This window comes from Erpetoichthys calabaricus, chromosome 3 (genome assembly GCF_900747795.2).
Source record: "Erpetoichthys calabaricus chromosome 3, fErpCal1.3, whole genome shotgun sequence".
NCBI lineage: Eukaryota > Metazoa > Chordata > Cladistia > Polypteriformes > Polypteridae > Erpetoichthys > Erpetoichthys calabaricus.
Genome location: NC_041396.2, coordinates 79,113,279 through 79,125,302, shown reverse-complemented (window position 1 = coordinate 79,125,302; position 12,024 = coordinate 79,113,279). Strand labels below are relative to the sequence as shown.

At 36.3% G+C, this 12,024-nt stretch overlaps 1 protein-coding gene across 1 annotated transcript in view; it reads left to right on the top strand.

Moving 5' to 3' along the window:
• The window catches only part of slc22a2 (solute carrier family 22 member 2), a 71,992-nt gene that overhangs the window by 41,443 nt on the left and 18,525 nt on the right, over positions 1-12,024 (top strand). Inside the window, exons 7-8 of the mRNA XM_028796961.2 lie at positions 112-326; positions 1,511-1,619. Coding sequence (XP_028652794.2) covers positions 112-326; positions 1,511-1,619 — 324 coding nt within the window. The remainder of the gene's footprint in view (positions 1-111; positions 327-1,510; positions 1,620-12,024) is intronic.

Genomic DNA, 12,024 nt, shown 5'->3' with positions numbered 1-12,024 from the left:
TCTAGCAGATAGACTATCGCTGTGCTGACAAGACTAGTAGGAACAGGAATGTTAGTATGGGCTACACACATCAGCTGGATATCTTTCAATAACATGCCTATTTCCATACAGGTTTTCATGTGTTGTGGTGTACCAGGGGCTGGTCATGCGCCTTGGAATTATTGGCAGAAACCTTTATTTCGACTTCTTTTTATCTGGATTGATGGAACTTCCTTCTGCATTTATAATACTAGTGACTGTAGACCGAGTTGGAAGACGACCACCTTTTGCTTTTTTCAGTGTTTTGGCAGGACTGGCCTGCTTGATCACTGCATTTATTCCTGAAAGTAAGCTTTGTTTACTTTTGTAGACATTCTTTATTTCAATAATGATGGTCAGTTTTTCTTCGTATAAATAGCTTGTCAATCCCACCATAAGGTGCAAGAAAGAATGGCAAACAAAAGAAACGTTCGACTACAGAAATGAAAGCCAATCATTTGTACATATTTAGAGAACACCAAGCCATCCAATATAATGTTAGAAGGATTACATATGAAATTGTAATAGAGTATGTAAATTGTGTGGTAAGTTTATCTAGATCTAGTAAGACTTCTGCCATTCAGCGGCTCAAGTCAAGACACTGGAGGAAGATCTGCTGATATCTAGTAGATTATATAGGGAAATAAGTGATAAAAAAGAATCAGAACACTTATGTGATAAACAGCACTGGGGTTCTGGATGAAGAGGTCAGTCTTACTTATGGAAAATGCAATCTTCAAAATAATATACTGTTATGCTGTACATGTATGGAATGATTTTAGGGTCTAGTCCATGTCTTCACTGTTATGTGAGCACCTATTTTTTTGCTTTGCAATACCTATCTACTTGGACTCACTTTTACCTAATCCCTTATTTGTACATGGGAGTGTGACAAAGTCTATATAAGGATTCCTTGTAATTTTCCACAAACAAAAATAACTATTTCTACATGTTATGTCATTTTGATCACATACTTTGAATTAGTGGTTATTATTGTGCTGTAATATATGACTTTTCTTTAAGCAAACCTGTAGAAGAAATAAATAAACTTCAAGCAGTAGGTAAATAATGTATACAAATATATGAAAAACAGATCTCATATTTCATTTTCCATTACACTTAAATGATGCAGGAATCAAATAGCAAAATGTTTGTGGGGTAAAAAAGACAGCTAACCTGTATTTATAGAAGGGAATAAACAGAAATAAAATGTAACTGCTGTTGGTAGACATGAAATCAAATAAACAGACATTTAATTTATGGAACATGTTTTTTCTTACTATACACATATCTGAAAAATGAAGCATTTTGTAGTAAATTAGGTCAATTGTTGTGGTATGACAGATTAGACAGACAGTAACAACATTTAATTAAATTGTAAGACATCTTATTTTGAGATTTGTAGTATGCTTCATGCATGGATGCACAGATTACTATAATGGACATAATTTTTTAAAAATTAAAAATGTATTTTATTTACTTGTTCCCATAGGCTTAAGCTGGCTGAAGACGAGTATTTCTATCATAGGAAGGCTTGCGATAACAACTGTCTTTGAGATACTATATCTTATCAACACTGAGATCTTTCCTACTCCTCTCAGGTATCCCTTTTGTCAACTTGCATGTTGTTGTTGTTTCTGGACGCATTTGCTTTTTCATATTTGTGCAGAGCTTCACCATTTTCCCTCCAGATCATCTCTGTTTGTCTTCACAAATCTGACTTTGTAAAAGTTCAACAGTCATTGGTTCTGGTTCTCTGATGCCCCACAGTTTGGATTTCCCATCTTGAAAATATAAGATTTCCCATCTTGAAAATATATAGCCATATAACTTTTCTGAAGAATTTAGAGAATATTTTGTTTTGTAAGTATGCACAACAGCCAGCCAGCAATGTCCTGACTTTGGAAATTAGTAATTAGATGGGCTTGGTTTCGTCCGTTTATAGGAGATGGACGTCTGAAGCAGAGCTCCGCTAGCTGCGGCTTTATTTTCCCACGTATTTCATATTATTTAGAGGTATCCTGTATTTAACCCGACCAAGGAACTTCCACTACAATATACAAGCATGAGTAACAAGAAGAAAAGTCAGAAAGAACCGGAAAAGAAACTTAAAGCTGCATCGAAGTCCGGACAGACTTCCGGCCTGAGTGCAAGTGTAAGGTATGGCATCACGGAGACTGACCTAGAACAGGCAGAAGAGTGCGCAGAATTCCTGGGACCCCGCTCCATTGTATCGTCTCCAGTCGAGAGTGAAAATGGGAGCGAAGGCGCAAGTGATACAGGTCGCGAGGGATCGCCGATTTCTGAGGATCATTCGAGACTAGAAAGGGCTCTGCAGGACGTGCTCTCATCTACTCATCGCGAGCCTGTAACAGGAGCTGCATTTTCACTTGCGGAGCACGAAAGCAGAAGCGAACTGTCCGAACTGAAAGAGATGATCGCTACACAGAAAGAGATGATCGCTACACAGTCCACTGCCATAGTTATGGCCATGAAGGAGCTTAAGAAAGATAACACAAATGATCTTAAGAAGGTGGCCACTGAGCTCAAGAAGGATAACAAAGATAAGGAAACGCGTCTATTTGAACGTTTCGACGTGAACTTTAAAGGCATGTTGGAGAAATTAGTGGAACACATTGAAGAAACTAACTCCAAACTGAAAAGGCTTGATGATCATATTAATGACGTTTCAGATCAGCTGGAAGACGTTAAGCAGGGACTCACGGCTCGAGTGGAAACAGAGGAACAAATGGCATCTAACGCCGATGAAAAAGCCACAGCTGCGAACTCAGAATACAAAAAACTTGGAGACAGACTTGCAGCCCTGGAGGATGGGTGCAGAAGAAATAATATAAGAATTGAGGGTATACCTGAGAAACGAGAAAGCTCAAGCCCAGTGAAATTTGCAGTAGAATTACTGTCTAAAATAATTGGAGATGACTTTAAACTCGACAATGAGATAGCCACGGCTTATCGCACAAAGATACCAAGCGCCTTTAAATCTAGGTCTTTTATTGTCCGCTTCGAACGACTAAGATGTAAGCTTGATGTGATGGCACTTCTCAGACACAAGCAAGAGATTATATTCGAAAATAATCTTATTCGTATTTTTCCCGACTTCTCACCGTCAACAGCTGCAAAACGCAGATCCTACAACGACATTAAAAGGATGCTACGGGAAGCCGATATCAAATAAAGCCTCTTGTATCCTGCCAAACTGAAAGTGGAAGTTCAAGATGGACATTATATCTTCTTCAGCAAAGAAGAAGCTGAAAAAGAATTAAAGAAGCTGTTTCCGACACTTTTTTGAAAGTTAATTAAAATTAAAGAGCCGTATTCTATCAAGGCACGGGAAAGACCTATGATCTGATCGCTGGATCCATGTTTAAAGAGACTGGTATTATAATTATACATCTTATTTTCTTTTTTTTTTTTCTTTTTTTGTTTTTAGCTGGACTTTATATGTTATATGTTTATGTTTTAATCAGAGTTATAGAGTTATAGATGTGAGTGTGAAAATGTGGAAGTGATTAAAGTAGGATTCGTTTTATTTATTTATTTTTTTATTCCTTTTTTTTTTTTTTTTTTTTTATTTATTTTTTTTATTTTACTATACCTTAAAGTAGACTGTTTAACTTCATACCCTTGGTTTAATGCTTGTTCTACTATTTATACAATTACCATTATACTATTACAGTATGAATTACCAGGTTTATCCTAGACTAGTTTTTAAAATCACTCCCAGGGTTGTTTTTTTTTTTTTTTTTTTTTTTTTTTTTTAATCTTAATATCTTAACTTAAAAGCGCTGAAGATTATTTCAAGCTTAAATATTGTTAATGAGAACATTTTCGGCAGATAGTATTAAGGATTTAACTGTAAAAGATATCTCTGTTTTAATTCTGTAACGCCGCTGCAGGGTGGGGTTTGTTTTGTTTTGGACGTGCTCTGTCTCTTCGTATGTCAGAGGACTGGAACATCGCGAAGTGGGGTCTAGCCTCATGTGGGGAGGCAAAATGGGGGGGTGGGGGGATAAAGGGGGGAGAGAAGGAGAGCAGGTTATATTTAATCTATTCTTATAATCCTTATAATTATAAATATCAATGCAGCAACAGGCTAACATGCAACAACTCCTGGGGAATCTTGAAACTAAGATTAAAACTGCCATATTACTAATTAAAACTATAAAATGACATTAAAAACTCAGAATCAATGTCTCCATGATGGGACAGTTAACTTTGTGAGCTGGAATGTTAAAGGCCTGAATCACGAATTAAAGAGAAAGAAAGTATGCTCTCACCTAACAAGCTTAAACGCTAAAATAGTATTTTTACAGGAGACCCACTTACTAACCAAGGATCAGTTCAGATTACAAAAAGACTGGACTGGCCAAATGTTCCATTCTAGCTTTATAAAGAAAACTAGAGGGGTGGGAATTCTCATACATAGAACAGTTCCATTTGTAGCATCAGAGGTAGTGTCGGACCCTGAAGGGAGATATGTGATGGTCATGGGCAACTTATATAACAGTAAAATGATTTTGATAAATGTTTATGCACCCAATGTTGATGATAAGGAATTCATGCAAAATCTATTTGCATCCATTCCCAATGTGAACACTCATAAAATTATAATGGCTGGGGACTTTAATTGTGTTTTAAATCCACTCTTAGATAGGACTCCCGTGACAGGGGGGACGACATCTAATACTGCAAAGATAATTACACAGTTTTTAAATGATCACAACTTATCAGACCCCTGGAGGTTTCTTAACCCAAACTCAAGAACATATTCGTTCTACTCACCAGTGCATTATAGCTACTCAAGAATTGATTATTTTTTTATAGATAATAATTTCCTGCCTACAATTAAATCATGCAAATATGACACAATTGTTATCTCTGACCATGCCCCTCTAGTCTTGGAGCTAAAATCAATAAGCCCCTCGTACTCACCTCGCAGATGGCGTCTTAACCCTCTTTTATTGGCAGACGAGAACTGCACAGAATTTATATCCAAACAAATCAGCTTCTTCCTAGAGACAAACACGTCTACAGAGGTTTCTGCAGGAACACTCTGGGAAACTCTAAAGGCCTTCCTAAGAGGCCAGATTATTTCATATCTTTCCCATAGAAATAAATTAGAAACCAAGAAAGTGTCAGAGCTAAGAAATGAAATTACTAGAATAGATGAAGAACAAGCCAGGCGTCCAAGTGAAGCTCTTCACAGGAAAAGGCAGGCCCTGCATACAGAACTTAACATCTTAACAACTAAAGAAACTGAACAACTTATTTATAAGTCTAGACAGCATTACTATGAACACGGAGAAAAAGCTAATAAGCTTTTAGCTCAACAAATTCATAAACAAGAAGTTCACAATGCAATACCAGTAATCACCAACAAGAATGGAGAAGAAATCATCGACCATAATAAAATAATGCACACATTTAGAGATTACTATAAGTCTTTATATTCCACTGAGCCCAAAGAAGACAACACGCAATCTAATGCATTTCTGGATAATTCACAAATACCACAAATAGATGCTTTAAGTGCTGAGGAACTAGATAAACCTCTAACGCTAACAGAATTACTAGACGCTATAAAGTCACTACAAAGCGGGAAATCATCAGGCCCTGATGGTTACCCCGTAGAGTTTTATAAGAAATTCTCCACTCAGCTAGCTCCACTCTTATTGGTAACATTTACAGAAGCTAAAGACCACCAAATACTACCTCAAACATTTCGACAAGCATTAATCACCGTCTTTCCTAAACAAAATAAGGACTTGTTACAATGTGCATCATATAGACCAATTTCACTCCTGAATAATGATGTTAAGATACTCTCAAAAATCCTAGCTAGAAGGATGGAGAAAGTGCTGCCCTCGGTAATATCACAAGATCAAACTGGATTTATTAAAGGCCGACATCTATCTTCAAATCTCCGACGCTTGTTTAATGTTATATATTCACCAGCAAAATCAAACACCCCAGAGATATTACTATCATTAGACGCAGAAAAGGCATTTGACATGATCGAATGGAATTACCTTTTCACTGCATTGGAGAAATTTGGGTTTGGCCCGAATATTTGTGCTTGGATTAAACTACTGTATACCAGTCCAGAAGCTTCAGTTTGTATTAATAAAATTTGCTCAGACTACTTTAAACTAGAACGTGGTACCAGACAAGGATGTCCCTTGTCGCCACTGTTGTTTGCAATCGCTATTGAACCACTGGCGGTTCACTGCCGAAATTCTCATCAGATAAAGGGGATTGTCAGAGAAGGACTGGAACAGAAAATTTCTTTATATGCAGATGATATGGTCTTATATATATCGGACCCAGAAAACACTGTCCCTGCTGTTTTAACAGCACTAACAGAATTTCAAAAGATATCTGGTCTTAGAATTAATCTGAATAAAAGTATACTCTTTCCAGTGAACTCACAAGCATATAATAATAAATTAGACACCCTACCTTTTACCATAGCAGATCAGTTTAAATACCTAGGGGTAAATATCACAAGTAAACATAAAGCTCTTTATCAACAAAATTTTGGCGTCTGTATGGAAAAAATTAAGAAGTGTTTTGCTAATGTGTGAAAGACTTATAGCATTATAAGCACAATATTTCAAACTGCAATATAATTTATTTCAGGTTTCAAAAAGAAATGAATGCCCACTCAGTATGTGGGATAATAAAGATTATAACATAATTGACAAACCATAACCCATCTCTAGCCTTACACAGTTTTGAAAAGTTGAAAGTCTATATGTTTAACAAACGCATGTAGGAAAGTAGAAGGCAATGCTATTTGTGTATATATGCACATCTTATATATTTATTTAAATTAAATATTTATGCAAATATGGGTGACACTGTAGCACAGTGGTTAATACTGCTGCTTCAAAGCTTCAACATTTTGTGTTTATGTCTTACAATCGGATAATACCTGTGTGAAGTTAGTGTGTTCTTTTCATGCATCTGTGGGTTTTCTTCCCACATCACTTAGGTCATGCTGGTTAGACTGATTGGCAATTTCAGCCTAGTTCCAGTATGAGTGCAAGTCTGGATGTGTGTGAGACTAGACCGTGTGATGGAGTGGCACTCTGTCTAGGGTTGATTCCTGCTTTATTCCAAGTGCTCCCAGAATATGTTCTGGCCAACAAAACCTTGACTTGGATTAAGCAGGTTTGAAAATGATAATGATTATTTATGTAAATATGAAAACCAGGGGTCTAGGTTTGTGTTACGGCCAAGCTACTGTAAAAATTAGTTTTTCAAATTTTTCCATTTTCTTTGGTAACCCATGTATGTTATTTAAATCTAGAGGAAAGTGTCCTCTCCCACCAATCTTGGACTACGCTGATTAGGAAAATTAATTAATAGATGGGTGACTGTTTACCAGAAAAAAAATAGTTGGCTGGAAACATCAAACCCTTTTTCTTTTAAAGCAACTGATTGTCTGGTATGATTTTATTCTTCAAAATAGTTTCATTAGTAGTTGTATTACTTAGTGTTGCCTGTATCATTTAAAAGATTTGCTGTAAATGTTATTTTATGCTTTGAATAGATTTGAACAGATTAATTTCAGTATATTAAAAAAGTCTTGAGTATCCTAAATTCAGTTTTTCAGAGTATCATGATCTGAGGTATCTTTTACAAATTAATAGGAGGAGGCTAGGTTTTAGTCACTTGTAAGGCAGCATTATGAAAAAGTACAGTCAACAGAAAAAATGATTTAAATAGTACTATTGTGCATACAGAATAATATCCTATAAAGTGGGAAAATATTGTTGTATTTACCAGGGCTATGGAGTCGGAGTCAGAGACAATTTTGAGTACCTGGAGCCGGGGTTGGAGTCTGCAAAAATGTTCCGACTCCGACTCCTAAATTATAATGAAAAAAAATACAGCAAGTTCAAATGTCCCATTTCACAAACAATAGTCATAATTAAGTACTTCTGTGATGTAAGAATAAAGCTCAGTGCATAGTTGTATTACTACTAGTGTGAAGTTCAGCTGAGCTATTATACAACCAGACATTCACATATTGTAATCTGGATTATGGTACATTACAAAAAGTGTTTTCATTTTATTTCAGATATAATGTGTTTAACAAGTTCACTTGATTGAACAAGTGTAATGATGTAGGTGGAGGTGTGTGCTATGGCCTGATGTGTGTTCAGGGGTTCTGTCTGCACTCTCCACATATGCTCCCACCCAGGGCCGAACTTTAGCATAACTTTGCACACCATCTGTTCTTGAAGATTTTGAAATTAAAAAGAAACAGATTCTATGTATTGTGACAGATAATGCTTCTAATATGTTAAGCATAATTGAGAAAATGAATAAAGTAGATGAACAAAGTGACAAACAGATATTAGAGGAAGACAGCTCTGCAAGTATTGGAGAAAGTGAAACCGAAGAGAATAGTGAAATTTTGGATAACATTACTGAAGAAGCATCTAAGCTTACTACTATTCAACATATGCATTGTGTTGTTCATACTCTGCAACTTGCAATAAGAGATGGATTGAAAGATTGTCATGCAGCTGCTCTGATTGGCAAATTGCGGCAAGTAACTATTGCAGCCAGGGCCCCTAAAACAGATGCCATCTTGAAAAGACGTGCAGGAAAAGGAGCCATTTTGGATCAAACAACAAGCTGGGGAAGCACTTATTTGATGGTAAAGCGTTTGCTTGAACTAAAAAACTTTCTTGAAGAACTGGACAATGAAAATGTTTTATTAACTGAAAGCTAGTAGGCACAAGTAAAAGAACTGGAAAGTCTACTTTCTTACCCGTTTACTGTCACCAAGAGGTTGCAATATGAAGATTTAAAACCCGGTAAATTTTTCTTGGAATGGAAGAGCTTGATATATTGCCTGAGCAAAAGTGGAGGGTTAATAGCTGATGGCATCGTATCTTCAATGAAGAAAAGAGTCTCTTACTGGATAATCAAATCTTGTTAGTTGCTATTTATGTTGATCCAATGAACCGAATTTTGTTGAGCAGTGACCAGATTGCTAATGGAAAAAAAGCACTCTGTGATGTAGTGGTTCGCATGAAGTGATTACTGCTACCTGAAACACCACCACTGGATGAAGCTATAAGCACTGGTAACTCAGGATCATCCTCTTCAAATGAAGAATTAGACTTTGATTCCTTCTTGGACAAAATGGAAGTTTCAAAAGCAAAGTGAAGCCGCCTATGCGTGAAAGATAAACAACCAGTAAATGTTCAAATAAAGAGATTCCAGAAGGAGTTTTTTAAAGAATTAAAAGAAGCTGATAAGTATGATCACTCATCGAAACTGACTGTAGAAGAAGCCATCCTTGTTGATCCAGAGATTAGTAGTGATGTGGCTAGAACTGTAACAGCAATGCCACCCACCCAAGTCAGTGGTGAAAGTCTATTTTCAGCTCTAAAAATAATCAAGTCAGATATAAGAGCTTCTATGAAAGAGGATCTGGCAGAAGCAATTCTGTTTCTTAGAACACTGCATTGAGTTAATTTTGGATTGCATTTAACAGCTATTCTACTCTACAAATGTATTCCAAGTTTAATATATAAACTATTTTTTGTTCATGTAGTTAAGCTTTGTTTTTGTTTTAAAACTACCAAAGAATGTGGTTTATATTTTTTGAACTGGTAAAGTTCCTGTTCCTGATTTTTATGCATGCAACTACTTTATAGGCACTTGATAAAAACAATAAATAAAACCTTATTGTTTTCATTTTTTTGTTTAACTGGGCAATACGGTAGAGAGTCGGCTTCCTAGCCAGTAGTTCTGTGGTTAAATGACGTGTATGTCGCCTTCCTTCAATCAACATGGAAAATACATTAACATATTAAATACAGAGGAGTCAGAGTCAGAAGTACCGGAAACTAAGGAGTCATAGTCAGAGTCGAAGAATTTATCTACTGACTCCACAGCCCTGTTATTTACTAATATAATTGGTGATCTCAATGTGTTATGAGATTTAACTCAGTTGTGGAGTTGTGACTCTGTGATCTGGTAAGCTGGGTATGGCTCCAAATACTTCAGAGAAACAGCACTAGAAAGGTTGTGATGATTGTGTGATTGTGTGCATACTTTAAATCAGTTTTAATTCCTGGCCATTGCAATTGCCTTTTCTCAACTAAACATTTCTTTATATATTTTTTTATGGCTCCATGTTACCCCAGGTGGGACATTATTGTCTCCTGGGTCATTTATTGCAATTTAGGGTCAGAAGAATAATAAAAGTTAGATCATACAAAAGTATGAAGTCTATGCAGTGAAGTCTGTACAGTATAAAGTCTATGCAGTGGTCAAGCAGTGGTTGTGAAAAATGGTTGTCTTCCAACTTGGTCTACAGTCACTAGTACTCTAAACTTTCCATTGTATGCACTTGCATTAGTAAGTATGTTTGGTCAGATGTGTACGCTGCAATCAGAAGACAATAAGAAAAAAAAAAACATTTTATAACAGAACAAGAAAATGTCAAAAGAGATAAAAATTAGTTGGAAATATGGTGAGTTTGCTTTGCTTTACTGACAGGTTAAATATATAGCATATAGATATCCTGATGTGACATTTAGTTTGTGGCATTTGCTTCTAAAATAAATTTTTATTGTGATAGAGGAGCAATGCAGACTTTTCTATAGATTTTTCTCCTATTTTAATATGGCATAGGAGCAAAGCTTGTGTTAAACAAGTGAGTTTCTTGCCTTTGTAAGTATATTTTTTGGAGCAGAACTTAGCTGTGCATTTCAGTAAATTTGAGTTTCTGTAACTTTAATTCACTGTGAGATGAGGCCCTCCATAAGTGAAGGCAGCAGCATAGAAGCATAGTCGCACAGAAGGTAATAGACAGGTATAAAAAATGAAATCATAGCACTTAATGAGCCACAAATGGGAAACATTGTGAGCTTGAAAAATACAAAAATTTTAACTTCACCAATGTGATGGATTATATCCTTGTGTGCACCCTACCCCAAAACAAACATTCCAAAACAAGCAGTTTGTTAAATTTATTTATTAGGTAAGGGTAGCTACTCCTTGGTTTTATTTGATTTGATTTAAATGAATATACTTTCTCACACTGCACTATGGTCTCACTAAATTCCTTCTATATTGCACTCTTGTCACAAACACATACACACCCCACCCCCATATCCACTCAGCGGTAAGGTGAGTGGGCCTGAAGTGTTAATAGACATAACCGTCTCAAACCTTGGCCCCTACCCTGGCACCAACCAATTCTGGGCATGGCTCCAATCCATTGCAGGGCCCTTCCTACACATACTCACACTCGTACTCGCACTCGCACTAGGCCAATTTACAAATTGGCTATTAAACTTAAAAAATGAGGCAGCTTTATATCCCATCCTGGTTTCACTTCCAGGATCAGTAAAACTATCAGAAATTTTTTGTGCGTTCGTCCTTGGCCTTCCTCTGCTGACACCAAATCTCCCTGCATATTATAGCTCTTGCACAAGTTTAATTAGCATTTCCATATGAATCTGGAAGGGGACTCTGATATCTCTAGAGTGACAGGCAGCATAAAGGATGGTCAGTGGAACATGTCTAAATCTACCTCCAGACTGAAGAAAACCATGGTAGTAAGTTAATTCAATTAGTAGAAAATTTATACCATGTTTGTACTAGTGAAAGAGTTCTGCTCTGTGTTTTGCCAGGGGAAAGGTACAAGACCTGTGAAGTTCAAGTTTATATGTATCGTCACATGAACATAATATATTGAAATTCTTATTCGCATGTTTCCCACAGACTACTTACAGTACCACAATAGCAACAACAAACAATAAATACAACACCATACATGAAATGCAACCTTAGACAATATATGAAAGACAAAATGATTACATTTGTCAGTATGAGTAGCTTTATGAACTGTGTATAAAAAATGACCCTATATTTAGCAGTGTGAATGTTCATGGCTCTGTACTGTTTACTTGAATGGAGTAGGTAGAAAGGTGCCTGTGCAGAGTGGTGGGG